This window comes from Chelonia mydas, chromosome 9, assembly GCF_015237465.2.
Source record: "Chelonia mydas isolate rCheMyd1 chromosome 9, rCheMyd1.pri.v2, whole genome shotgun sequence".
NCBI classification, from domain to species: domain Eukaryota; kingdom Metazoa; phylum Chordata; order Testudines; family Cheloniidae; genus Chelonia; species Chelonia mydas.
In genome coordinates this window covers 4,312,370-4,339,270 of record NC_057855.1, presented here as the reverse complement: position 1 = coordinate 4,339,270, position 26,901 = coordinate 4,312,370, and the positions used below count along the sequence as shown (strand labels likewise).

The window sequence follows — 26,901 nt, the reverse complement described above, 5'->3', positions numbered from 1 at the left end:
TGTAAATTCTTCCTGAGATTCCCCGGAGGCCAGGGAGCCGGCAGGCACACCCTCCGGCATTCCAGCTTAATTGACTGGGAGTAGTTGTGTGGATTTGTCTTACATCCGTCTCCCTGCCGGCGAGGGTTGTCTCAGTGCTCACAGATCTTCTTTAACAGATTATGTTCCCCACCTGCCCTATGTGCGGACTGCATGATGTAGGTATTTCATGTTCCTTGCTGCACCCCTACGCTTCCCTATCCTTCCTCCCTCCCGCCTGGCCTCCTGCAGCCACTTAGCTATTGCCTTGAAGCCAAGGTTCTCACCCTGTGCTCAGTACCCTGCTCATAGCTCGCAGAGCACAGTGGGGTTTCCTGCCTCCTCTGTTTTCATCTGCTAGTTAGCCTTTAAAGGAGCTAGGAAAACATTCCTAATAATAATTTGTAGAAAAATATCTATTTAAAGTGCACTGCAATCCATGACAGGAGGTAGCTTCTGTCGCTTCCCCCACCCCTCCCCTTATCACAGCTGATCTGAGAAAGACAGATCAGTAGATATAATCAAAGCACAAATGTTTCCCCAGCTTGGAAGAGACAGGCATGGTACACCCCTCAATTAAAAGAGGAAATCAATACTGACTAATGTGGGTTTATATCTGAAGCACTTATCTTTTAATTTCTAAGGGGGCAGACTTAATTAGAGACTCGTGATATCAGTGTGTGGGCCTGGGAGCTCAGAGCAGCCGACTTACCTGACAAAAGGAATTGCAGCTGCCATGCGGGAGAATGTTAAACTTCGACAGGAAAAAGAACAGGAGGACTTGTGGCACCTTAGAGACTAACAAATTTATTAGAGCATGAGCTTTCGTGGGCTACCGCCCACTTCATCGGATGCATAGAATGGAACATAGAGTAAGATAGATAGATATACATACCGATAAGTTACCATACAAACAGTGAGAGGCTAATTAGTTAAGATGAGCTATTATCAGCAGGAGAAAAAAAACTTTTGTAGTGATAATCAAGATGGCCCATTTAGACAGTTGACAAGAAGGTGTGAGGATACTTAGCTTAAGGAAATAGATTCAATAGGTGTAATGACCCAGCCACTCCCAGTCTCTATTCAAACCCAAGTTACTGGTATCTCGTTTGCATATTAATTCAAGCTCAGCTATGCAAACTAGATCCCATTAACTTGGGTTTGAATAGAGACTGGGAGTGGCTGGGTCGTTACATGTATTGAATCTATTTCCCCATGTTAAGTATCCTCCCACCTTCTTGTCAACTGTCTAAATGGGCCATCTTGATTATCACTACAAAAGTTTTTTTTCTCCTGCTGATAATAGCTCATCTTAACCAATTAGCCTCTCACAGTTTGTATGGCAACTTCCAACTTATCTGTATGTACTGTGATACAGCATGGCCAGAGGGCAGCAGGAGGGTGTTAGAAGGAGCCTTATTCCCTGTAGAGGGAAGAAAATTTGCTATAGATTAATTAAAGCACCTGAAGCCAATTAGAGCACCTGAAGCCAGTCACCTGATAAAACCCCCCTGCTCCAATCAGACAGGAGAAGGAGTTGAAGCAGAGTGGATTGGTGTTGGAGCAGAGAGCAGTTTGGAGGAGTTGAAGCAGAGTGGATTGGTGCTGGAGCAGAGAGCAGTTTGGAGGAGTTGAAGCGGAGTGGGTTGGTGTTGGAGCAGAGAGCAGTTTGGAGGAGTTGAAGCAGAGTGGATTGGTGCTGGAGCAGAGAGCAGTTTGGAGGAGTTGAAGCGGAGCGGGTTGGTGCTGGAGCAGAGAGCGGTTTGGAGGAGTTGAAGCGGAGCGGATTGGTGCTGGAGCAGAGAGCAGTTTGGAGGGGTTGAAGCGGAGCGGATTGGTGCTGGAGCAGAGAGCAGTTTGGAGGAGTTGAAGCGGAGTGGGTTGGTGCTGGAGCAGAGAGCAGTTTGGAGGAGTTGAAGCGGAGTGGATTGGTGCTGGAGCAGAGAGCAGTTTGGAGGAGTTGAAGCAGAGGGGGTTGGTGCTGGAGCAGAGAGCAGTTTGGAGGAGCTGAAGCGGAGTGGGTTGGCACTGGAGCAGAGAGCAGTTTGGAGGGAAGCAGAGGAGAGTTTGGAGAAGTGCTGCGGTGGGCTAAGAAGACCAAGACCCTAAGTAAAGGGACACCTGGTTTGTGCAGAGGGAGGGCAGGAAGCCCCACAAGCTGAAGGGCAGGAAAGGGAAGTAGCCCAGGGGAAGGAACCGCTAGTTCTAGTGGTTTGCCACTATCCCTAGAGCCCCTGGGCTGGGACCCGGAGTAGATGGTGGGCCCGGGTCCCTCCCCCTCCACTCCCCTCCTCTAGGACACTAGTGGGGCAGTTAATACCCCAGTTTAGGGGCAAGAAATGGTGCCCTGAACCGGCCCCCGCAAGAAGAGAAAGCGCGAGACCCATCATAGTAGTGCCGGCAATTTGCCACCGTGTGTGTATATATCTCTTACTCTCTGTTCCATTCTATGCATCCGATGAGGTGAGCTGTAGCTCACAAAAGTTTATGCTCTAATAAATTGGTTAGTCTCTAAGGTGCCACAAGTACTCCTGTTCTTTTTGCAGATACAGACTGACACGGCTGCTACTCTGAAATCTGACAGGAAAGGCTCCCTGAAGCTCAGACACAGCTGTGTAATTGGCAGCTGCAGAGGCCGCTGTGTGTTCCCTCTCCCTCTGTGTGCGTCTCAGCAAGAATCCAGAGGCAGGGCCCAGAGGGTGAAATTCACCCTTGCGCAGAGGGCCAGCAGAAAGCCAAGGCGGTGGCACTTACGCGCCACGGGTCGATATATGCGGGATGTTCCTCCTCCTGGAGAGGGATTGGCATCCTTTAGGAAGAACTAAGTACCTTCCGGCTTGGAGGGTTAAATGGTGCCTCAGCCTCATACTGCTCCTCAACCCATGGGTGAATTTCACTCTCTGAGAATAGACGGCATAGGGAAACGACCTGAGCTGGTTGGGTACAAGTCTGGGAGAAGATCCAAGGGATTGCAGAAGACCTAGTTGGGCTACTGAGTCCATCTACAACCAGTACAAAGTCTGTATCCAGAAGTATATTCAGCAGTTCTTTCACCCAGTTTTAGTTGACGCAAGTAATGAAACTTCCATCGCTTCTCTTGGGTCACTGCTCCACAGCCTACTGTGTCTAATTATTAAGAAAATGTATCCATTGTTCTCAGTTTCTCTTTGTTTAATTTTACCTCCCTGTATCACCCTACAGCAGGGGTGGGCAAACTACGGCCCAAGGGCCACATCCAGCCCTCCAACATTTTAATCCAGCCCTCGAGCTCCCGCCGGGAAGCAGGGTCTAGGGCTTGCCCCGCTCCAACCAGGGAGCGGGGTCAGGGTCTTGCCCCACTCCACACGTCTCCTGGAAGCAGCGGCATGACCCCCCTCTGGCTCCTACGCGTAGGGGCAGCCAGGGGGCTTCGCATGCTGCCCCCACCCCAAGTGTTGCCCCTGCAGCTCCCATTGGCTGGGAACCGCAGCCAATGGGAGCTGCAGGGGCGGTGCCTGCAAACAGGGCAGCATGCAGAGCCGCCTGGCCGCGCCTCCACATAGGAGCCGGAGGCGGCACATGCTGCTGTTTCTGGGAGCTGTTTGAGGTAAGCGCCGCCTGGAAGGAGAGAAAAACAAAAATTGTGTTTGTTTTTCACTTTGTGGTCAAAAAGAAAATTAGTGAAAGTTTTTTTTTAGGGGGAAAAAAATAAGTTTTTTTAGTGAAAAAGATTTAAAAAAGAATTCCAACCAGATCTATTGGCCGTTTGGAACTGCTATTGGGGTTCTTATCCTGAAAGGTGAGGAGCAAATAGAGAATGTGAAATCCACCTGCAAGACGTGATTGGCTAGATGCTGCCCTAGGAAACACATACAGCTTCTCAATGGGAGTCATTTCTAAGTCTCTCGAGGGAAAAAATGGCCCATGCTGTTTTGCCTCTGGTGACCTAGATAGAGAAACATTCAAGCATTTTTAAGCAGCACATTGTAGCTGAATTGCACAAGAAAGTGCCGGAATCCCCACATTATTAACTGTCATTACAGCTACGGTCATATCATGATCCATTTAAATTCACTTTCGGAGCAATCAGCAAAGGTGCTGTTTAATTCATGTCTGCGAAGCTGCAATCTAACAAAACGCCTTGCATCTGCTGCCAGCGAAATGAATGCTTTTTTTTACTCCTACTACAGCTAAGATGTTTTTTAATTGAGTTAATTCTAGGGTGGTTTGTCTAAAAGGCTGGGTGGCAGAGTCACTGTTTCCTAGATATTTTACAAGAGAAGAATCTTTGATCGCTTCATATTCTTGCACTTGCCATAAGGTTTGCCCATTGACCCTAATTCTAAGCTTCTTAGTTATTAGCCAGTTTATGTTCTGAGGGATAGGTTTTCAGAAGGGCGGCTTTCTATAATGTGGGGAGAATTTGCATTCACAGCATTTGCACCTGTATTTTTGCACACACACAATGAATAACTGTGGGAGCAAGGCTAAGTGTTTTTACCTGTGACTGCCAGATTGTGGATGCAAATCAAGTAGTTGAGCAATATAACCAGTCAGATATACTCTAGCAGTTCTCTTTGCAGTGCACAGATTGAGCCCAGCTAAAACTAACATCCTGTGGGTGTAGTGGGAGCCAGATGCTTGGGGATTTTAAAACAAGACTGGATAAAACCGAAGGAAATTATACTGCAGAGAACAATCCTGCAGTGGCAGGATCTAAGGCTGCATCCTACTTGGTCCATCTCTAGTTTCTAGTGTATTGATATTTTTCAGTAGAGACAGGTGGGGCAAATCCTGCTAACTTCATTCATAAGAGGAATTCCACTGATTTAAATGGCGTTCTATTAGGCATATGAAACTAGCTCACTCTGGGGCTTGCACTTGGATACCGCAATGATGAGCAACATCATCGAGAGATTGTTTAATAAGTGATTAAGACAAGCAGAATATGATTCTCAGGCCTCCGCCATTGTTCTGTAGGAACTCATAAGCATCCCTTAATGTGTCCTCTTCAAGGAGGCAACTCTGCTTGCAGATATGTGTGTTTTGCCACCGTTCACTGTAGGGTTCTAAGTTTCTAATGTAGCATACAAAGAACATGGCTGTGCACTTGGCATTTGACTGGAACCATCTTTGCTTTTCAAGGAAATTTGCACCGCGCTGTTCCGTGTGTAAGGAGCCCATTATGCCTGCCCCGGGGCAAGAGGAGACCATACGCATTGTGGCATTAGATCGTGACTTCCATGTCCAATGCTACCGGTGTGAGGTCAGTATTCCCACTACGGCAAGGGAAGAAAGCAAAGATTGGGTTCACTGTATTGACAGAAATGACCTTCTGTTACATAAATAACAAGCACGTTCCTGTTATCATACTGGTTCTACATTAAACTTTACTTCGTTGACTTCAGCAGAAGTGACTTCTGATTTTACACACAGACGGTGCAAACGATAGGAGAATCAGGCCTTCTGTTTATACCGGCTTCATTGTGTTAGCAAGAGACTACAACTCAATAATTAGAGCTGAATATTTGAGAAGATAGTAGTTTGTTACCTGGACACAAATGTTGCTCCTATTTGTTTTATTAAAATCAACTCTAATGCATGTTGCAATGTAAGCAAGATTATATGAGTAGGTTAAAAAAAGAAGAAGTTAATAATTAGCTGGAAAATTTAATTGGCACATAAACATTCTCATTCATGAATGGCCCTTGCTGTGCTATGTTCTGGTACGTATGATTTTGATAAGAATCTGAAACCGAGGAAAAATCACCTCGGTACATGTAGCATATTGAACCTCCAAGAATTCTGCAATACAGCCGTTCCCCCGGGATAAACTCCAGCCAGATGTTGGGACAAGAAGTGAGTCCCAATAATAGTGCTGATCACAGTCCTGGCTCGGGTTCCGGACTGAGACTCGAGGGGTCTGAGTTCGGTTTGTGGCTCTGCCATCACCTTCCTGCGTGAGCTTAGAGCAGTCACTTAATCACCATGAGCCTTGGCTTTCCATTTACAAAAGACCGATTGTGATGATGACATTCTGTCCTTTCTTCCACCCTTTATCTTGTGTATTTAGATTACAAGCTCTTTGGGGCTGAGACGGTCTCTTACTATAGGTCTGTAAAGCCCCCAGCGCAATAGGCCCCCCAATCTCGGTTGTGGCCTTTTGGTGCTAACGTAATAATGACCACAGCGGTGAAGGCGTGCTGCAAGGACATCGCTCTGCTGTCACCGCTGTGGTGTCTTCCATGGCTTTCTGGAGCTCTCTCTGCCAAAGAGGGAGATATATGAGCAGCAAACTTGTTTTCAAGGCTCACTTCTTCTTTTTCCTTTTGGCATTAATAAACGTGAGCTTAAGTTTGACGTGTTCCACAATGCTAAAGACCTTTCCTTTCCCAGAGACGGGAAGGGAATAATCTCCTTTTATTTTAGAGAGCTTGGGAACCCATCTCCGCTGCAGCATTGTCTCTTATCAGGGAATGGTTCAGTATTGAAAGACATCCTAGAACTCACACGCTGACTTGGGCAGAATTCTGTTACCAGGGGATGTGAGTGTGTATTTCACTAATAGGTTCTTTGCCTAATTTCACTCTCATCTTATTTCTTCTTTTGGTCTTTATTCTGTTTATTGTCTAGGACTGTGGTGGCCTCCTGTCTGAAGGGGACAATCAGGGCTGTTACCCTCTGGATGGACACATCCTTTGCAAGACCTGCAACTCAGCTCGGATCCAGGCACTCACTGCTAAGGCCAGCACTGACCTTTGAGCGTCTACCACCACACTCCAATATTTGCCTGTTGGGGGAATTGCACAACCGTTCCATTTAGCATGACTCCTTTCCCGCCTAGGACCTAAGTTTTTTATTGAAAAAGTAAAGCTGGAAGGCCTGGGGACAAGTGGACAGTTTCTAAGTTTTTCTCTATTTGAGTCACCTCTCCTAAGAAGCACATTAAAATTGAGATGATTGGGCTCGATTCTCCTCTTACTCTGGTGTGAGGGCCTGATCCTACTCCCATTGACGTCAATGGGAAGCTAAATATCGGACGTGATTCCATAATACTAGACTTACACCAGTGTAAAACCAGCATGTAAGTGTAAGACCAGAATCAGAGTAATTGTTATCACAAGACAAACTATACAAACATTGGCCATGAGACACTGGGCCTTTATATAGGTATCGTCTTAAATCATAGGGGCCATATCTTTTTCTTATCCCCTTGCTTGTCTCCATTCCCTTCCAGTTTCATAACTTTTTCTTCTTTATAATAATATATTTTGCTGTTGCATAAATTTATTCAGTAAGGATGCTTCCAACTCTCAGATGCTTAGGCATTTATGTATGAGCCATCACTGAAAGTTGTGAGCCTGCACACACACACACGCACACGCACGTACATACATACATATATCCTTTTGATACACTAGAAATATAAAGTCACTGAGAAGTTATGTTAATTATTGTTGGGGCTGGAAAGGGTTAAAAAGAAATTCAAAATGGCTTCAAAGAAAATGACTAATGCTAGCCACCACAAGCATGCTCAAAAGGATCTTAGGCTACCCGGGGCCAATGCAGTTGGACAGTTACGTAGCAACCAGTGGGCACTGCTTGTTTCCAAACAAGTACTTTAGCAAGGGAATCTTGCTTCCACTGACATCAAAGGAAAGGCTCCCATTGGATTGAATTCTACCTTGAGACAGGCTCAGGCATTCTGGGATGATGGTAACATACCAGAGCTGGAGTTACAGTACAAGCTATGAGAATTGTTTAATATTTCAGCATTTAGGGCTTTCCAAATACCTGACATTTCAGGAACAGGAATGATTCATTTTTCATCTCAAGTTGTAAATAGCTGTAATTTACCCCCCCAAAAGGGGGGGGAACAGACATCTTTTCTCCTACAGTTTCATCACACAGTTTTTTCTGTGTGGAGAAATGTCATTGCAAAGGAATGATTGGGGGATGTCACAGTTCCAGGAAAAAAGGGATGTATTGATGCACTCTTCAGAGAGTTAAAAATTTGCACCAAGGTTAAAAAAATCTATGCACTCGCAAAATGGGTTTGTTGTTGGGGGGGGGAGGCGGTTGTGTTTTTTTTTTTTGTTAATTAAAAAATACATTATAAATCCACAACTCATTTTGTACAGCTATAATATTCTTATTCATGAAACCCATAATAACTAAGGTGCAAATTACATGGGAAAGGAGCAATTTTCATATCACTGCATTGACATTAATATCTTATTTGCAGATGTAATCAAAGAAAATAACTTTAGCTGCACTTAACAAATTAAGAGCCAGAACTGAAGCATTTCAGGGCTTATTGACCCTATTAATAACAAACTTACAGTTTTGAAGAGTAACCTTTGTGAATTTTGGTCTCTCTCACAATAATAAAGAGTAAAATGTGGCACTTTCCCCTTCAGTCTCTAACAAGAGCTCAATAAAATTACATCACCCAAAACTGAAAAGAAAAATGAATGAAATGAAATGAGATGGGTTAGATCCGAGCGAAGAATTAAAGAAGATGGAAAATTGACTCTTATTGTAACTCCTGAAAATGGTATGTCCCCTCCCAGCTCAGCATTTCGGTTGACCTTTATGGCAAAGTCCTATTGAATGTAACAGTGAATAATAACATTTCTCTAGTTGTTTTTTAAACCATCCTATAGAGAATTTAATAGAGAATTTAGGATCTGTCCCCCGACACTCTCACCAACTTTTTACTGGGCTAACTCCATTGACTTCAGTGAAATTAACCTGGATTTGCACCACATCAAAATGAGGTCATTTTTGTAGAAATCAGTAGGATGACTGATCAGTCCCATAGAAAGTATATCGTTCTCCATTAAATCCTGCAGGACTTTGTTATTAGGGCAATGACTATTTAGCAGCATCTCCCTATCATATTGGAGTTTGGCCCCAGCCTTCAATAATTTCAGCATTTTCCCACAGTAGATTAGATAGATATGTTCTAATTTATTTCATGCAAAAAGTTAAATGCTGGGTAATTTTTTTTAAATAAGGACATGACTGCTAGTAGGTTCCATTTGTTCTACTGGTCATTAGCCCTGGCACCTAAGGTAATTTTGAGCTTGCTAGCATTACATACAGAAGATAGTTAAACACTTGTCTGAACTGAATCTGCCAAAGCATGGAAGTTCAGAGTGCAGGTGGCTAATGTCACTTTATCACACATCGTGCCTTAGAACTGGGTTTCTTAGCATCTTCTCTCCAAAGCACACTGGGAATGTGATGTGTACAACAGACCATGGCACTGATGTAGCAACTATAGCTCTGAACTTCTGTGTCCTTGTAGGTTTAAGTCAGTCTCTCTATCGCACTGAGTGCCATATTAGAAAGTGGTGAGAATTAGCTACTGTAATTAGGAAAAGGGAATGTGGTCTAGCGATTAGAGGAGGGAGACCAGAAGTCTGGATTCCTAGGTTCTTTCAGTGCCCCGGCCACAGACTCACTGTGCAATTTTGAGCAAGTCACTTAACCTCTCTGTCTACCCTGCTTCACAACAGAGCTTGGTAATTTTTACTAACTTCCCAGGGAAGTGAAGTGACTAAATTAAGTAATTTTAGCTTGGCCAACGCTGCATAAGTTCAAATCCAGATCCTCCTTTTCAGAAGAAGCTTGGTTGGGTTTGGGGTTTTGGAGCAGCCCATTCCAGGACCAAAAGCTAGACAAGAGGTCTAGATTGGAACTTCCATTTTTAGGGTGTTCTATGGATTTGGTTGTGGGGGGGCTCTTAGATCAATGTTTCTCAAGCATTTTGACCTCCTTGGATGGAAGGAGAAGGGAGAATGTTGTTCTCATTGTATGTACAGTAGCTAATTTTCAGGCTTGAAATATCGGAATAATACTATTGTTTTAATTTGTTTTTTTTCCCCCTAAAATAACCAAAGCCAGTTGCCCATTGGAGTGAGTGAATAAGTGCCTGGAGTATTTTCTAAAAAATATGTTCGTATGTGGTGCCTAAACTGATATAAGCATATTTTGGAAGATACACATTCACACTCACACGCACACACAGTCTCTGTCATGACCCATCTGCTTGTCAAATTTTCAGCCCCGATACTTAAGGGTTTAAAGTGGAAGTGCTGATGGATCTTTAATCATGGCATTGCCCTAAAGCACCAACAAAATATTGCTTAGCCACAATCTTTATCATGTATTTATTACATATCCTCATTTATCTATTCCAAAGAAGAACCCTTTTTTTTTACCAAAGAGACCTTGTTCTTTTAAGGTACACTTCTGAAGTCACGATAAATACTCATGTTGTTTGCTGACGCATTGACATTCAGCAATTTTCCTTTGACAAGGAATGTGAAGATCACCTAGACCTTTCTATTTCAATCTGCCAATTTTTTGCTGGTAGTTCTTTGGCTTTTCTAGCATTTGTGTGGAATCAGGGCTTGATCCTGTGTTTCAGGTCACCACGTTGGGAGTTTGGGGTTCAGGAACAAGCCCTTGTTTAAGCCTTGGTTCTGGAAAGTATTTAAACATGTACTTAATATTCAGCACATGCTTAAATCCATTCCTCAATGGGACATAAACAGATGCTTGAATTTACTACATCAGATTTGGTTGCCTTGGTTACAGCCAAATCCCTAGTGACATCATCAAAGTTAATGATCTTATTTTGTTAATGTAATTTGCTTTATTGACATTTATTGTTTTATTTTAATTGTTGCCTGAATGTTGCCTTTTAAAGCAGAAGACAACATCACAGCTTTAGATAATGCACCTTTCATTATGATTTTTTTAAAATAATTGGTAGATTTTTATCACAGCTGCAAAACACTTGGGGAATGACTTAGTCCTAGAGACATGGGGGAAGTGAAACGTGTGCCAGGGTGAGCTCTACACACGTACATCAGACCCTTTGGGCAGAAGCAGGAATTAAGTGTGACATAGGCCTTGGGTTAGCTCATTATCCGGGGGTGAATTACACACCCTACAAGCATAAAAGAGTTCTCGATATAGATATTGTGTGTGGAGACCGGTGCACACAATCACCAATTAAATCCAGTCTAGTAACACATATTTTGTGCCCTAAGCCTCCAACCCAGAAAATCCCATCATCAAGATCCATGGGGGAGGAAGGGAAAGAGAGGGAAATCTTGTCACTTTGCTTTACTCCAGTTTAGAACATAAAATTCTGTGATTCCCCCTTTTTTGTCTAGAAACTGAACAGCTCAAAGAGGTTTTTTTTGGTTTTCTACTTGCCTTTTATTAATGTCTGGTTCCTGTGTTTGATTCTGTGGGCTGATTTGATATTAGTTCATCAAGTAGTGCTGATCACGCTTTATATAGATATCAACACTATAAATCAGGGTTGACGCATAAGGATGTGTGCTGTGGATTTGGGTGGTGAAATTCTACATGGGAAACACTAGTTGCATATTGATATTTGTTTGAGGATCTACTGCAAAGAGATGGAGAGGGCTACCTAAGGCCACATAGAAGTTAGTAAAGCGTGAATTGATATAAGGACTCTGAGAGCATTACTTCGGTTAAAGCTGGTCAAAATGTTTTACACTAAATTTCTATTTTGTTGAAAAATTGACCTTTTTTCTTCAATACTTTTTGGGGAAAATTGTCTATTTTCTGTTCTCACAATATCTTTCACAACAGTTGTTATTAATAGTTTAATCAACATGTTGTTGACATTTTTATCCTCATAGTTTTTGAAATGGTTCTCCGTTTTTCATTTACCAAAAATGAAGTTTTCTTACTCAAAACCATTTTTAATAAGCAAAAGTTTTCGGTAACGATTTCAAAAACTGTATGGTAAAAAAAATCCTGTAAAAATGTCACAAAAATGTTTGTGGAAAATGGATCCGTTCTGGACGTTATGAAACAAGCACATTTTGAAATTTTTCACAAAGTCTTTCTTGTTTTCTGATTCGCTCTACTTCCTGTGCAGACACCATTTTCCTAGTTACTAAAAATCCAAATAATGTGACTTTTCTGGGAATAACAGTGTTACTTCTGTTGGACTCAGTTTTTGTCTTCTCCCTTCAAACCAAGCCCAGGCTGGTTAGGAAGAAGATGACAGTGTCAGTTGTCCTTTGTTTCAAGTACTGAAGGCTGTGGGTAGATTATGCTCACCAAGATAAACTCTGGTTGAACCTCACACCCGAGCACCATTGCTTTGGGCTTGGGAAAGGCTGTTTTCCATATACATTTCCAGAAAGATTGCTGTTCCTCTTCGGCATTTCAAGTTTGCAGTTGAAACAGTTGGTTGGCTGTCTTGATGCTAGAGCCCTTGTGCATTGTAAATGAAATGTGACTGGCAATACTGCACCTCTCCTTAAGCCATCTGTGAATCAATCCAACTCCATTGGGGAGTCCATAGTAATCTAGGGTTCGTGGTGAACACAGAAGTTCTCAGCTTTGTTTTTAGAGACACTAACTATTGAAAACTCAGTAGAACAGTTTGGAACTACATATATAAAAATAATACACACATTTTAGATTGTCCTGAGACTATGACTAATTAAAGGTACAGGCAAGAGTAGGTAACCAGTGCAGTTTTCGTTATACTTGTCCTGTCTTCATTTCAGTGCTGCTGCGTTCTCAATCTTTTTGGCATTAAACCATGTATAACCGAGCGCCCCATTGATTTTTTTCAGCTATGCTAACAGGGCTAATCTGAAATGTTCTTTTTGTTGTTTGTGTGTCTTCCTGATTATTCCTAAATCTAAAAAAAAAAAAGCCCAAACCCAAAATGGTGATATCCTCTTTACATTTTCCAGTCTTTAGAGTCCAGTCCTGGGAATCAGAACTCCTGGGTTCTGTTTGCATCTCTACCTCTTTCTCCCTTTGTCACCTGAGACAAGTCACGTAGCCTGTTTCTCTCTCTGCCCCAGTTTATACATCTCTGTAATGGGGACGATATATTACCTACCTCACAGGGGTGTTGTGAGAGTTACTTAAAAAATGTAAAACTTTTTGAGCTCTTTAATCAAAGTAGCTATCTGCATCCATAGCATTAGTGGCAGGAGTGCCATGCATATGCCTGCCACATGAGAATAAAAGGAAATGATTATAATTGTTGCTTTTAAAATGATTGTCAAATTGTGCCTTAAATTTTCAGTCAGATCTAACCATGTAATTTAGAGCAATAATTCCAGGCCTTATGTTGGTGAATCCAATCAGTGATTTGTTTGAAAGGCTAGATTTTTTTAATACTTTTTCCAGAAAATGAGGTTATTGAGGGGTTGTCTTCTTTTATTTTTTCTCCTCCAATTTTATTTTGGCATGAAAGGGGCAGCCAAAATGCACATTTGTCTTGTATTTAGCATTTTCATCTGTTTTGTGTTTTTTTAGGGAGATGCCACTCTGTCATTTTATGCATAATGACATCTCTTTAAATACATGCCAACCAATGAGATTGTTTTCCTAAAGTTAGCAGACATTTTTTTTAATCAACCAAATTTTGGGTTGTTCGGAAAGTGTTGCTGTTCCTTGCTACACATTCAGTCTAACTTTCACTGCAAAAATGAAATTATCGTCTTCCCATATCTTTGCTGTAGTTGTAGCTTGACACAAGCGTTAAGGCAGATTATAAAGGGAAATACTCAGTGTAACCTAGTTCCATTTAGCAGCAAGAATCTTTTGTCAGCTGAAATCCTGTTGGTTTGGGTTTTTAAAATTCAAATTACAGACTTAGGGCTTCCTCAGGAGGAACAAAAATGGCACTTGATGTGCAGTAATTTGGTGGTTCCAGGCTGCAGTATTTTCCCTGCGAATCTGGGTGTCATTGTGTGTTAGGATCCTGCCTGCAGCCGACAGTACATTTGACCTATTATCCAGTCCATCTCATTGCTCCTAAAAGGCTGCAGCACTGCAAAGCTGATGCAGCAGTTTTGGCTGCCTTCCCCCGCTCCCACTTGGGCCGTATTTACACAGTCTAACTGAGCTCTTCTTTCTCCTGAAGGTCAGATGCAAGCAATAGGAAACACTAAACTTTATAAAGAAGCAGAGCCGTTTAACCACCGTGCTCTGGACACAAACACGTCTCTAGGTGGTGCACCGTCTGCTTGGCTGCGAGAGGGCATCCTGAGAGTGCGTGTAACTGGTATAGTGTGCAGAGCCACAAGATATGCTGTTTTCCCGCAGCAATGCACTTACACTAGCTTTCCTCTCCCTTGCAAAACGTGAAACTTCCCCAACTAGGCTGTATATTTAGCCTGTATATTGCACAAAAGGCTGGCAGTTATTTTCCCGAGGATTCTTTCTGTAACCTCTGTGTGGCTATGTTGAAGAGCTTGGTTTTTCTCGACGAGATTAGATGTTGCATATTGATGTGAGCATTTCAAAGGCCCGTGGGGCTTTGGAACATATTAAGAACCTCTGAAGTTAATATTCACCATGTTTTAAATATTCAAAAGTAAAAAAATCTGCATAAAATGACTCTCGGTACTCATGGACTATATTGTTTCTTTTTTAAGCAAGCATTGGGGGCTTGTGGCTCGGCTGGGCTTGTTCTAAAGCTTTTTTCGTTCCCATTTAACAGAACCATTTGGAAATAAAGGGCCCTGGCTCTTATCCCATGCCAGTTCTAACCATAGTGCCTGTGATGGAGTGGCTCCTGATTTCCTCTGCGATTGAGTCCAGCAGGTGGGATTTTCACAAGATCCTAGGGAAGTTAGGAGCACCAAATTCCCACTGAATTCCAACCCCTTTATTGTCCCCATCTTGACAATGTGGCATGTAGGGCCTGAATCGGACCTCGCTTGCATCATAGTCCGTGTCCAAAGAGCCTGCCCTGCTCATCAGGGTATCCAATGAATCAGGAGTAACTCCAGTGTGGAGGCACTGCTGTGAAACTGGCATGAGAGGAAACTCAAGCCTGTGGCTTTTATGTGTTAATGCTGCCGTCAGCAGGGACAGGGCAAGCACATTCTGTTCCAGGATGTTGGGACAAAGCTCCCTTGAGTTCACCCTTAAATACGCCAGAGGAGATTTTGCTTCACTCAAACGTCCCTCTTCTGCTGGATTGCAAGGGGCAAGATGAAAGCTGTCAGCAGAAATGTTTCCAAGGAAGCCCTGTTTCCCATCTCTATAGGAAAACTGCCGGCCGCTTTAGGTGAGGGTCAGGTAGAGCCTGCAAACACTTAGCCATTCCACTGTGCTGTTAGTTATTCCAGTCTGCCTTCCCCTGGAGTGCACACCGGGCATATCCCAGGAGCACAGCAGGTCTTTGGACACATGCTACATGCAGCATCAGGGTTCTCATGTTGGCCCTTGTTTGAGTAGATTGGAACTAACAGGGTTCTGCATAAATTTGCTATCGTGCTGAAGGAATTACTCTAAAAGCTTATGGGGCAGATTCCCTCACTGGTGTAAATATGGTAGTTTGCATATATGCAATATGCAATCACATGTAAATATGGTAGTTTACACCAGTGGGGGATCTGACCCAGAGGACGTTATTCTCTATGAAACTCAACTGATTTGTTTGAACTATTCTATAGAAATTGATAGCAGGGATAGAATCCTTTAATCATTTCCCTAGGTGGCTTCCAAAAAAACCAATAGAAACATTGTAATTTTTTTAATTAAATTCTTCAGGACCTCTCCATAAGGGCTGTGGCTTATGAAAACATGAGACTTCACCCAGATTGTGCTTTATTGATATCCAAGCTTGTGTTAGATGAAGTTGATAGTTAATCGAGTAGTAGCAATAGAATCATAGAAATAAGAAGAGGGTTTGATGATTTTCCCACGCCTAGTGCCAATGTAGATTTTTCTAGCCTGAGATGAGAGTCTGACCCAGAGCATAATGGTTCAAAAAATTCACTCTATTTATTTTTATTCTTTTGAAATAATTTTTCTTTATCAGCAATTTAATCTTCCAGGACCTGATCCTGCAGCCTTTACTCACATGAGTAGTTCCACTGACTTTGGTGGTGATATTTGTGTAAGAGTGACAGGATCAGGCCCCACTACAGAATCTAGGAAAGTGATTGCAGAAATATTCTATTTCACTTGCATTAATCACACCAGGACATTTCCGCCAAGAGCTCTCTATTTAATAAGTAGCAGGGCCTGTAATTGCAGTCTGAGTTCTGATCTTATCAGCAGATGTTATGACTTTCTAGGCATTGCAACTCTATTCAGATTCATATGTTTGCCTCTGTTTAAACTTGGATTGATCAGAAAGAGGGAACAGCAAGCGTTGTGTTACCCATGGAGATGCAGTGACTATAGATAAAGGAGTTATCTTCCTCCTATGTCTGCAGGATTTGAAGCTTGGAACGGCGCGCACACGTAACAGAGGAAAGCTTTACCTACCATGCATAGGGGCTGTCGACAGTATGCCCGCTATATGTTTCAAACTCTTGGAATGTTTGTAGGAATGGAAATTTGAATCTTTTCAGGTCTCAGCTAGTGTACTTTCCAGTGAGAGAGTTTATATACCATCATTTCTCTGATGGCAGCAGCATCTGTCGAATCCGAACCTTCATTTTGTTTTTCAATTAAATGTCTAGCCCATATGGTTGCAAAGAGATCCTTCCAAATATGGTCTCAAGAGGAGGCTGTCTTCCTGAGTCATGCGGGCAAGTTGAAATCGAAGTCCTGATTCCGTTCGGGAAAATCAGGAGTAACTTTGACAGAGTTGTAGCAGTGTAAAAGTGGTGTGAGATCAGGATCGGTATCTCTGAGAGTTTTGAACTCCCATGCCCCCATTCGTCTCAATAGGATGTTAACCCAGAAACCTAATGATGACCAAGTGGATGCTAACATAGTTGCAAAATTCGCTGCTGATCATTTTGGCAAAAAACACCCAGCTCTTCAGGAACTGGACTAGAGTTTGGGAATGGGGGTGGAACTAAAGAAGAATGAACCCTGTTTTTTCTGTTATGTCATAGCCTAGCTGTGTTTGCTCAGTAGGGATAAAAAGTAGTGTACAAGCATAAGAATCTATGCAAAAAAAAAAAAAAAAGCAACCAAACCAGGGTATTTTAATGCATGTAGAACGAACGGTATGCAAACCCTCCCTTTTCTCCTGCAAGCACTATTCTTTCTTTAATTTTTTTTTGTCTGACTTTGCACAAAGAATTTTTGTAACACTACTTCTAAGAAAGTCGATACCTAAAAGGAGGCCGGGGAGGGGTCTTACTTTCAAACACTTGGGTTTTTCTGGCTTGGAAATTAATAATTTCTACACCTGACCCAATTTCTGCAGCTGCCAAAAAAGAAAAGAGAAAGCTATTTAAATTTCTCATGGAGCCATTTATCTCTTAAAATATGCCAAAGCAATTTGAGGTGGGGGTGGAGACTTAACTATTTATCTCTGCAGCCTACATTCGTTTTCTCTTTATGTTTCTAACTGTCAGGGGACAAGAAGGCTAGGAAGCTATTCTTGGGCTGTATTATTAGTGCATTGTGTTGCCATTATGCAGGATGCCTGCTTTGCTTCACACAGTGGGATGTTATAATGGCCGTCTTCCCCACACTCTCTCTTTGGGGAGACACGGATTAAATCTGACCAGCTACTATTGTCAAGATTTTTTTAAAAAGTATTTTGAGAACAGGGCATAGCGAGGATTGAGTTCATACTTGCCGATTTCTTTGGACGAGTTTGCAGATGTGTCAGAGATCATACAAGTATTGTGGGCTAGATTCCAGTGCAGTGGCTTTCAATCTTTTGTCATTTGCGGACCCCCCCCAAAAAAATTTTGAATGGAGGTGCGGACCCCTTTGGAAATCTTAGACAAAGTCTGCGGACCCCCATGGAGTCCATGGATCACAGGTTGAAACCGCTGCTCTAGTGGATGGGGCAATATATATTGTGTGACTGCCGGAAAATCACTGCAACTCTGTGTGCCTGGGTTTATGCTCCCATATCTTCTCTGTTTAGACTGTAAATTCTTCAGTGCAGAGACTGCTGTTCACTGTGTCTGTACAGCGCTTAGTACAGCAGGGGCTACTGTAATCCAAATAACATAATCATCCACTTTGTATTATCTAACGAATTAAATTGAGCAATGCCAGTTTCCTGGTAATTTCCCCAAAGTAAGGATCAGCTTGTTTTAGGACCCCTCCGCCCCAGTTTGATTCTATGTTTTAAAAGGTCAGAGGAGTAAACAAAGTGCATAGGAACGGTTCCATGATTAAAAAATGCCAAGACTTAAACTTTCCCCTGAAGTGTTGGACGCCCCAACTCAACGATGTGCTGTCCACATGTGAAACTGGCCAAGAAGAGTGAAGTGCAAAACAAAACAAAAAAATACATGTGGCAGAAACTAAATGTTATAATTGGCCTGATTTTCACAGGTGCTGCTGCAGATCCCCCTAATTTCAACCCAGAGGAGCTTCATGTGTACAGCAATTCTGAAAAGCAGGCCCCCATGTACTTTTAAATTCCTTCATTATTGTGAATTGTATTTAGATCATGCATAGGGGCCAGCTGAGAATGGGGCCCCAGTGTGCTGGGCATCGTATAAACACAGAGTAATAGACAGTCCCTGCCATGAGAAGCAATAAGTTACAGTGTCATAGATTTCAAGGTATAGAAGGTACCATCAGATCAGTCTAGTTTCCTAGTCACAGATAGGGAATTTTCCAAATACGAATTGTAGGTGGGTGGTGCATTTTTGTTTGGGAAACAGGTCACATTTCAAAGAGAAAGAAGGAAGGATGTTGTCTGTAGCTTTTTGAATTTTTCATTATTATTATTATTATTATTGTTGTTTTAGTGGTTCTTGATCAAACCAAGAATGAGCAAAATATCAACTGAAACATTCCATAAACTAGAGACAAAGTCAAATAACTCCTATTCGAATATTGTTTCACTTCAGCTGGAGTTTGTCCTGTTCTTTTTACATATGTGCAGCATAGAGGTAGAAGATGGAGAAGACGATTAGCTAAATTAGTCCATCTCACACTCAGTGCACAATCCATTCCCTACAGTATATTTTCTAGCGCTTTTTCTGGTCAATTTTTTTTATTTTATTTCTATTTTTATGTAAGATCTTAGTAGCACAATGGTTTTTGCTAGAAACAGGGTTTTCTCCCTACTGCTAGCTATGGGAATACGTGCAATGATTAGGATTCGAGAGCAGACCGCCTTGCTGGTGCTAATATTCCTGAGGATGGCAAGATGGTATAAACTGTGATCGGTTTACTCTGAAACACGCAGTTGGAGGGTTTGGTTCATTGTTTAATATACTGAGTTTGTCCCCATGTAAAATGGTGGCAGTGTGGGGGGTTTTTGCCAGATCTGGATTGGCAGATCTGGATTGTGCCTTCTCGACAGATCTGGATTGGCAGGAAACTCCTTCTGGTTTAGCATAGAGAGACGCGTCCTGTGAAACAGACAGATCACAGCGCTATGTCTGTCCAATCAATGATATTTCTAATTTGCCTATTGCCATAGTAGCTAAGCATCTAAAGAGCACAAGCAACATGTTGCTTACTACTATATATGGTGGGTTTTAGGAACATTCCCCGTATATTTTACTCTCTGTACAAAGTGCCTATTCTAAGAGCCACAACTCGTTCGACCTTATCCATGGGCAAAACAGGGAACTAATCAACGTGCAGAGCAACGATAAGAACGATCAAAATGATACCAAATGGAAGCAAGAGGGGAGTGTCAAAGATCAGCTCTTCATTAAAGTGAACCAGAGCAGCGGCTCGTCCCTTGTATGTCACCTTGTAGATCTCCCTTCTGGACAGTAATACGTTTCAAAGCTCCAGCATTGTTGACTCTCTGGTAGTGGTTAATTTAAGGGGTTCTACTTTGCCTACACGCCAAAGTTATGGGGGTTAGAGAGCCAGCAATGTGTAGGGAAACCTGCTGGAAAGTTTGCATGGTCAGTAAGATCTAAAAATATTAAGCACTTTGGGGGGATATGTTTGGGGATTTATTTATTTGATTGTAAGCTGCCTGTGTTTCATGTGTTCTTATTCCTTGCATAACACTGGAGGGTAAAATCCACAGATGCCAGAGGAGGCTCGGTGCTGTGGTGGGAGAATTCAAGATGCCCAGTGCCAGCTAAGCCACACCAGGTGCTCAGTGTGTTCTCACACTCAGTCCTGAAAATATCGCGAAGTGCCGTTTGATGGAGTGGTTCCCCCCGCTGTGTACTGGGGAGGGAGTGCAGACCAAGACGATAACAGGGTTCAAAAAGGAACTAGATAAGTTCATGGAGTATAGGTCCGTCAATGGGTATTATCCGGGATAGGCTGGGATGGTGCCCCTAGCCAGAAACTGGGAATGGGCGACAGGGGACGGATCACTGTTCTGTTCATTCCCTCTGGGGCACCTGGCACTGGCCGCTGTCAGAAGACAGGATACGGGGCTAGCTGGACCGGTGGTCTGACCCAGTCTAGCCGTTCTGATGAGTAATGTTTGCCCAAAGAGACAGCAAAATGGAGGTTTGATGTGTTCTAACACCTAATGCTCTAGCACCCCCATCTCTTTTGCTGTCCCTCTGGAAATCGAGGTGTGAAGGTAAAGGCATGTACGGAAGTGAGGCCTCACTGTGACCTCACCTGACCTGGTCCTACCCTGGTGTAACCCTCCAGACTTCCTGTGTAAGTGAGATCAGAATCAGTCCTGCTGTGTTTAGATGGGCAGGGTGTATAAGTCAGGACACAGCTCTGTGGGTAACATTGCTGAACTCTTCAGTGCCTCACAGCTCCCCAAATTGCCCTAGCCCTTGCGTTGTGGGTAATCCCACTGACTTTAATGGGGCAACTTGCCAGAGGAGGAATTTCAGAAGCAGGCTACTTGTTTATCCAAACAAGTCCGGGTCAGAGGTGGACTTGAATCCTCTCTGCACTAGTTTATCCATCTCCAAAGCACTTCTCCTACATCCTAACAACAAACGCCCCTGTGCCCCACATCGTGAGACCACCGGTGGCTCGGCTGCCGATGGGACACATGTTGTACTAGCTACCCAGACATACCATGCCTACAGTTCCAATGTCACTAACACCCTGCACACATTCACAGCGCCTGGAGCTGGCCTCCTCTATGTGCTTCTAGCCACTCATACCAGAGATAAGCCCAGGAGACACATTTTGGATCAAAATCCAACTTTCGTCAGTCCCAGGGTGTTCATAGCTGGGGTTCTGTTTCAGCCCATTGTAGCAGAGAGGAACCAGCTTCACATGTTGGGTCCAGATCCAAATTTTGCAAGGGTTTCAGGAAGTGGGTTGGGTCGAGGCTATAGCTGGAATATTGGTTCAGGTCTATCTCTGCTCAGAATAAACAGCGGAGGCTGGCTGGCTTTAATCGTAGGCAGGTGCCCCAGGGGGGTCCCAATCACAGTGGGTGTCATTCCAAAGAAAGGCCTCTTCTTGGCCAGATGCCATTTCTTAAGTCCCAGGACATTTTCCCAGAGCTTGCAGACCTCAATGGCTGTTGCACATTGCAAGGAGGAGTGCGCACCCAAGAATGTATTCACCTTACAGAGCTGCCGTGCCTCGGCCCAGCCCCACTAACGGCAGCATTCTGCATCGGGGCCCTTCGGTGAAGTTAGCTCTTTGGCGTGAGGTCGTTTACAGTGAATTTCTATGCAAGGTGCGAGGTCTATTACCGTTGGGAGAAGACTGTGACTTGTGGTGGTGGTTTCACATCCTCCGGACGTTCTGTGTGGGGCAGGTGGAGGTTGTTAGCAGCGAGGACAGCTCCTTGGCTTGAAATGTGGATCGCTAGCTTACTAACACCAGGCAGCAGAGAGGCAGGAGAGGAGATAGTGCCTGATCCAAAGAGGCGCCTCCTTGCTAGAAATGCCATGCCTTCAAATCCTAATGAAGTAATGCAAGGTGAGCTTTCAGGATTGGTGCCTTATTCCTCAGTGCCGCTGGGTACCAGTGATTTACCATTTGCTGAGCACGACCACTACTTAGCATCTAATCAACTAGGGGCCTAATCTTGGTACCATTGAGATCAGTGGGAGTTTTGCCATTGACTTCAGTGGAATCAGGATTGGAACTCTTCAAATCTGTAAAGAGCCAATCCTGCAGACTGCTAAGAGCACCTCCTGGGAGGTGCTGTGTGCCCTCAGCTTCCCTTGAAACTGATCACGCCTCATGTCTGTCTCACTGACTGTTTTCACAGGACTTTGAGAGCGCTCAGGACACGCACTCAGCAACTAGCAAGACTAGCCTGTAAGGTGATATATGAAGTTTACTATCTGGTAACGTGTGTGCATGGATTAAAAATCGTTTTATTCAAATGTATTCTGAGACCAGGTCCAGCATATACACAGTTTCTATATTTATAAATATAGAGAGAGATTTTTTTTTTTGTTGTTCTCAGCTAGTTACCTCTTCTGAACCGCAATTTTCAGAGCAACCGGCATATATTTTTCATTCAACACCTAAAATGATTTTTTACAGTAAGAAAATGAAAGCTGGTGTAAGCACGTGTTTTCTATATTTGTATTATGCTTTATCCAATTATATTGAGATTTATTTTCCTCTTTGCTGTGCTCTTTCGGTTGTTATCCTTATTTTATCAGTTATGCTTTTCTAATGTTTTGTAAGGAGAAAAAAATATGCAAAATTGCCAGATGCCTTTTTTCTTTGCAGAAGAAGAATCACAAATGCTTTGTATTACATTTTACCAATCCAATAAACTCCTTATAAATTTCATTTTTGTTTGCTAGCGTGTGAAATTTTTTTTCCAAGTCGAATGGTGTTTGCTTTCTCTCAGCCTCCCCCTGCAATTGTGTCTCGTTTCTCTTTCTCTCTGAGCCACATCCTTTCACCGTTAGCCTTCCCGAACTGTTGGGAAAAAGTGCTCAAAACCAGTGTCTGCTAGAGCAAGGATGCTTGAAGGATGTTGGGAGAGAGACCACTCAACGCTTGTGTCGGCCATTACATGGACATCGTAAACCTGAGCCTTTGGTTTGGAGAGCACTCCATTCCTGAGCCCGGAGGTAATCGGCAGGTGCAGGCAGTGTGCGGTTTATAGGGAGGTGAGGCTAAGAACATAATGCCCTCCCTACAAGTATTTTCCAGACTGAACTGTGATCTGATGCAATGGAGCCAAGCAGCCTGCTGCGGAGGGGAACGCAAGGGTAGGGCTCATCCCATTCTGTGGGGGGAAGACACAAGTGTGGAATGTAAACCTCTTCATGGGATGCCTTCAGGATTATCACTGACGTATGTCACTTGGGCTGTTCCCTGTTCAATATTGCCACGCCCAGATGCTCCAAAATCAGGAGGCAGGCCCCCAAAACTCATGAGAGCTTGGCGTTCAAAATCCCGAGATGTAAAAAAACAAACAACTTTTATTGTCTTAATTGACATCCAGGGTTTTCTCTCTCGTCATGAAAGCTACTGTAAAAAAAAAAAAAATTACGAAGATTCTCCTATAATCACATGAATCCAAAAGTTGGGGCTTAAAATCAAACCCCAGCTATTGCAAGACACAATAGAATCGTGAGTTAGCAACGCTGCCTGCTGGACCTACCGTGGGAGGGACATACCGACCCTGCGCAAGAGCTGATTGCAGGAAAGTGAGGGAGGACATATCAGTCTGCCCTCCCCCCAAATTAATGATCCCTCTTTCCCTGTTAAAGAGGGAGCTCTGAGAGCTGTGTGTGCTCATACCAATAATGCCGTCCCTATGTGTGCATGGGAGGTGTGTTGAGAATCCTAGTGGGTTGGACATCACCCATGCAGAAATCCTGGCGGGTTGGACATCAGTTCATGCTCCGCGGCAGCTCCCCCAGCAGCCAGAGGACTCTCCTGTTGGCAGAGGAGCGGGTGGCCTGCAGAATGCCAGTGAGTCTACCAGTAAGCAGGCAGCGAGCATGCCGGGGGTGGGGGGGCTGCAGGATGGTGGGAAGGAGGATAGCGCAGTTATGTAAGAGGGACTGGGGGTGAGGTCGAGCATGCAGTTTACCGAGAAGGCTGGGATTTCCAGAGGAATCCAGGGGAACGAGTCACCCAACTCGAGTTAAAATACAGCAGGATTTGGGCATCCAGCCCCCTTTGAACTCCTTCGGCTCCTTTGAAATCCAAGCCAAGGTTAAGAGATGCTCAGATGTGAGCGTAGAGCAGGCGGGGTGTGGTGAGGGAACGGCACTGTGAACATAAGCCAAGCGCAGGGCAGGAGGCAGGGGCCAACAGGCCTTGCCCTGCCTCTAAAGCGTCCTGTCAATATTTTATTAACACATTTAAGGCCAGAAGGGCCCATTATGGTCACCTAGTCTGACAACCTGGAGAGCACAGGCCAGAACCTCACCCAGTGATTCCTGCCTCAAGCCCAGAATTTCTGGTTGAGCTAAGCTTTTTTTTGAGAATGAGGCACCTTATCTTGATTTAACCACACCCGGGGATGGAGAATCTACCACGTAAGTCCCAATGGTATATAAATGGTGCATCCCACTTCTGGCCTGAGTTTGGCTAGGTTCCAGGTAACTGATCTTTTGATACCTTTTCCTGCTAGGTTAAGAGCCGCCCGCCGTCCCGTCAGACACCTCCTCCTGCATGCATGTAGACCGTGAGCAGCTCACCGCTGAACTTTCCCTGAGTTAAGCGAAAGAGGCAGAGCTGCTTGAGCTGGTTTTGCATTTCCAGTCTGCGGGTGTCTGAGCCATGGAAGGAGACGCCAGCGCCCCCCGCCTTCCCAGAAGGCTTTGTGAAGGGAGCAGCGTCTCCTTCTGGAAAAGGTAGGGCGTGACAGCTTGAAGGGCTTTAGCTTGGTAATAAAGGGCTTCAAATCTGGCATACTTAGAAGCCGATTCCAAGTACCGTCTTGTGTTCCAGAGTGACTCAGCCCTGTGACTTCCTTTCGAGCGAGGTGCGTTTGTTCTGAACTCGGATGGAAAAGCTCCAGGGATCTGTTGTCTGCACGCGCCTCGGGAGCGCCGTCGGGTGGGCGGCTGCTTGTCTTGCCGTTGTTCCCGGGTTGCGGTCGGGACACTCTGAAGGCAACGGCAGCGCCGGTGGCATGGCTGAAACGCAGGTGCCGCAGGCTGGCTCTCATTGCTTTGCTCCAAGCACCCAAGTTCGAAACCGCTGATCTTCCCGTTGGCCGCCTCCCCGCCGTGGTTTGTCGTGTGACTTCTCCCATGGCGGAAGGCTGCATAGTTCTGAGCGCACTGAAGCGTGCTGTCTCAGTGGGACTCGACGGGCATGGCAAGCGCCACGAGTAGGTGGCCAAAGTACAAAGGACCAGGGCCTCTCTGGGTACCTCTAACCCTGTAGCAGCCTGCGGCAGAGAGCCACCCAGTGTGAGAGACCGACAAGGCTTGCCGGGCTCACACCAGTGCTCTAAAAACGGCCTTCCTAGGCTACAGAGCTGGAGGCATTTACACATCTACTGTTAGAGCGCTTAGCTGAGTCTTCCTAACCCAGGTGTATCCACCCGGGCTGGGAGGCTCCCTGCTGCGGGCCATCTAGGCGTATCCTCAATGTTTGTCAGTGCCAGGTACAGCCTGCCTAGGACGTGGTGTGGTTGGGGATTTTAGCTTCTCTGTCCCTTTCTCATCACTATCCATTCCTGGCAGGTTGCTACGCAGGGCGACGCCATCTCTGCTCTCTCGCCTTTCTCCTAAGGTTTCACAGAGGGGAAAAGACCACCCATGGGAAAACAGATGTCAAGGAAGTTGGATAATAGCTTGACAGTGGAATTAGTAGTAGTACTATGGAAGTAGCACCTAGCGGCCCCCAAAAGAGGATCCGTGCCCCAATGAGTGTATGCATCCGATGAAGTGAGCTGTAGCTCACGAAAGCTTATGCTCAAATAAATTGGTTAGTCTCTAAGGTGCCACAAGTACTCCTTTTCTTTTTTCATCTAGATTTGGAGCATCTCCCCTCTCCGTGGCTGGGTTTGGATTCAGCCTGGGGTGGTAGCAAATGGATCAGTCTGGGGGAAGCTTGAATGGCTGCTGCTGTTGCTTGCGGCTGTACAGCACCGAGCGCAGGAAGGTCTTGGTCTCTGGCTGGTGCTTCCAGATGCACTGGGAATACAGATAGGTAATAATGTGTTGTGGGGATAACGATAGGGCTTCACTGACAATGAATTCAAGTCAATTCTGCAGGAGCACAGAGTTTCTGCTAGTGCTTCCAAGGCATTGACTGCCTCTCCAGGGCTGCATCTCCCCCCCCGAGGAACTGATTGCAACGTCTGCAAGGCAAGTCAGCGTAAACGCCAACCACTGCAGAGCAGAACAGACTGCACTTGTATCTCGGAATCTTGTCCATGGTGGACTGAAACTGCTGCCTTTCAATAGACATCTAAAAATGCTGCAAAATCATCACTATTTCAGCCACTAACGAAGCGGGAACGCTCACGGCAAAGGAGTCTATGAGGCAATAAATGGATCTGGCAGCTGATTAAAGGCAGACACTGAGGCATTTAATTATTGCGAAAGCCAATTATCACACGTGTGTCCTCTGCCACCCTGGACATTAGTGCTGGTGCACGACCTGGCAAAGGAACGGTAGTAAAGCCGGAGAGGAATAGATGTGTGTGTGAAATACGTGGCTTTCTAACCAGGTCAAAATGCTGCCATGCCCCATTCTCCGACTTCCCATTTGTGTCACTTGCAGATGAACACTGGTAGGTTCCAGGAAAGGTCTCGTAGGCAAAAGTCCCACTGAAGTTTGGTTTGCCGGACATAAGTGGTGCACAGGCCTTGTGCTGGCCCACATTCCTAGCCTGTGCACAACGTGGTGAGCTCACACCCCGGTGACGGGCTGGAGAAAAACCAGTCGGGATTGAGGGGGGGGATGGTTTGAGTTTCCTCAATTTTTTTTTTTACAGTCTTTTCATAAAAAAATCTTAAATCGCAGAGTATTTTGCATTATTTCTCAGCTAGACAATTAAAAAGGTGGGGGCTGATTTTGAGAGGGGGCTGAGCACTCACACCTCCCATTGAGTTAACTGGTGCCCTCAACGCCTTTGAAAAATCA

General features: G+C 44.4%; 1 protein-coding gene across 19 annotated transcripts in view; it reads left to right on the top strand.

Moving 5' to 3' along the window:
* The window catches only part of LOC102934171 (LIM domain containing preferred translocation partner in lipoma), a 517,248-nt gene extending 494,622 nt beyond the window's left edge, over nucleotides 1–22,626 (top strand). For all 19 annotated transcript variants that reach the window (XM_043522983.1, XM_043522984.1, XM_043522976.1 and 16 more), the window contains 2 exons: nucleotides 5,143–5,263; nucleotides 6,631–22,626. In XM_043522983.1, the coding sequence (XP_043378918.1) occupies nucleotides 5,143–5,263; nucleotides 6,631–6,759 (250 nt within the window). In that variant the 3' untranslated portion in view covers nucleotides 6,760–22,626. The remainder of the gene's footprint in view (nucleotides 1–5,142; nucleotides 5,264–6,630) is intronic.
* Nucleotides 22,627–26,901: the final 4,275 nt, after the last annotated feature.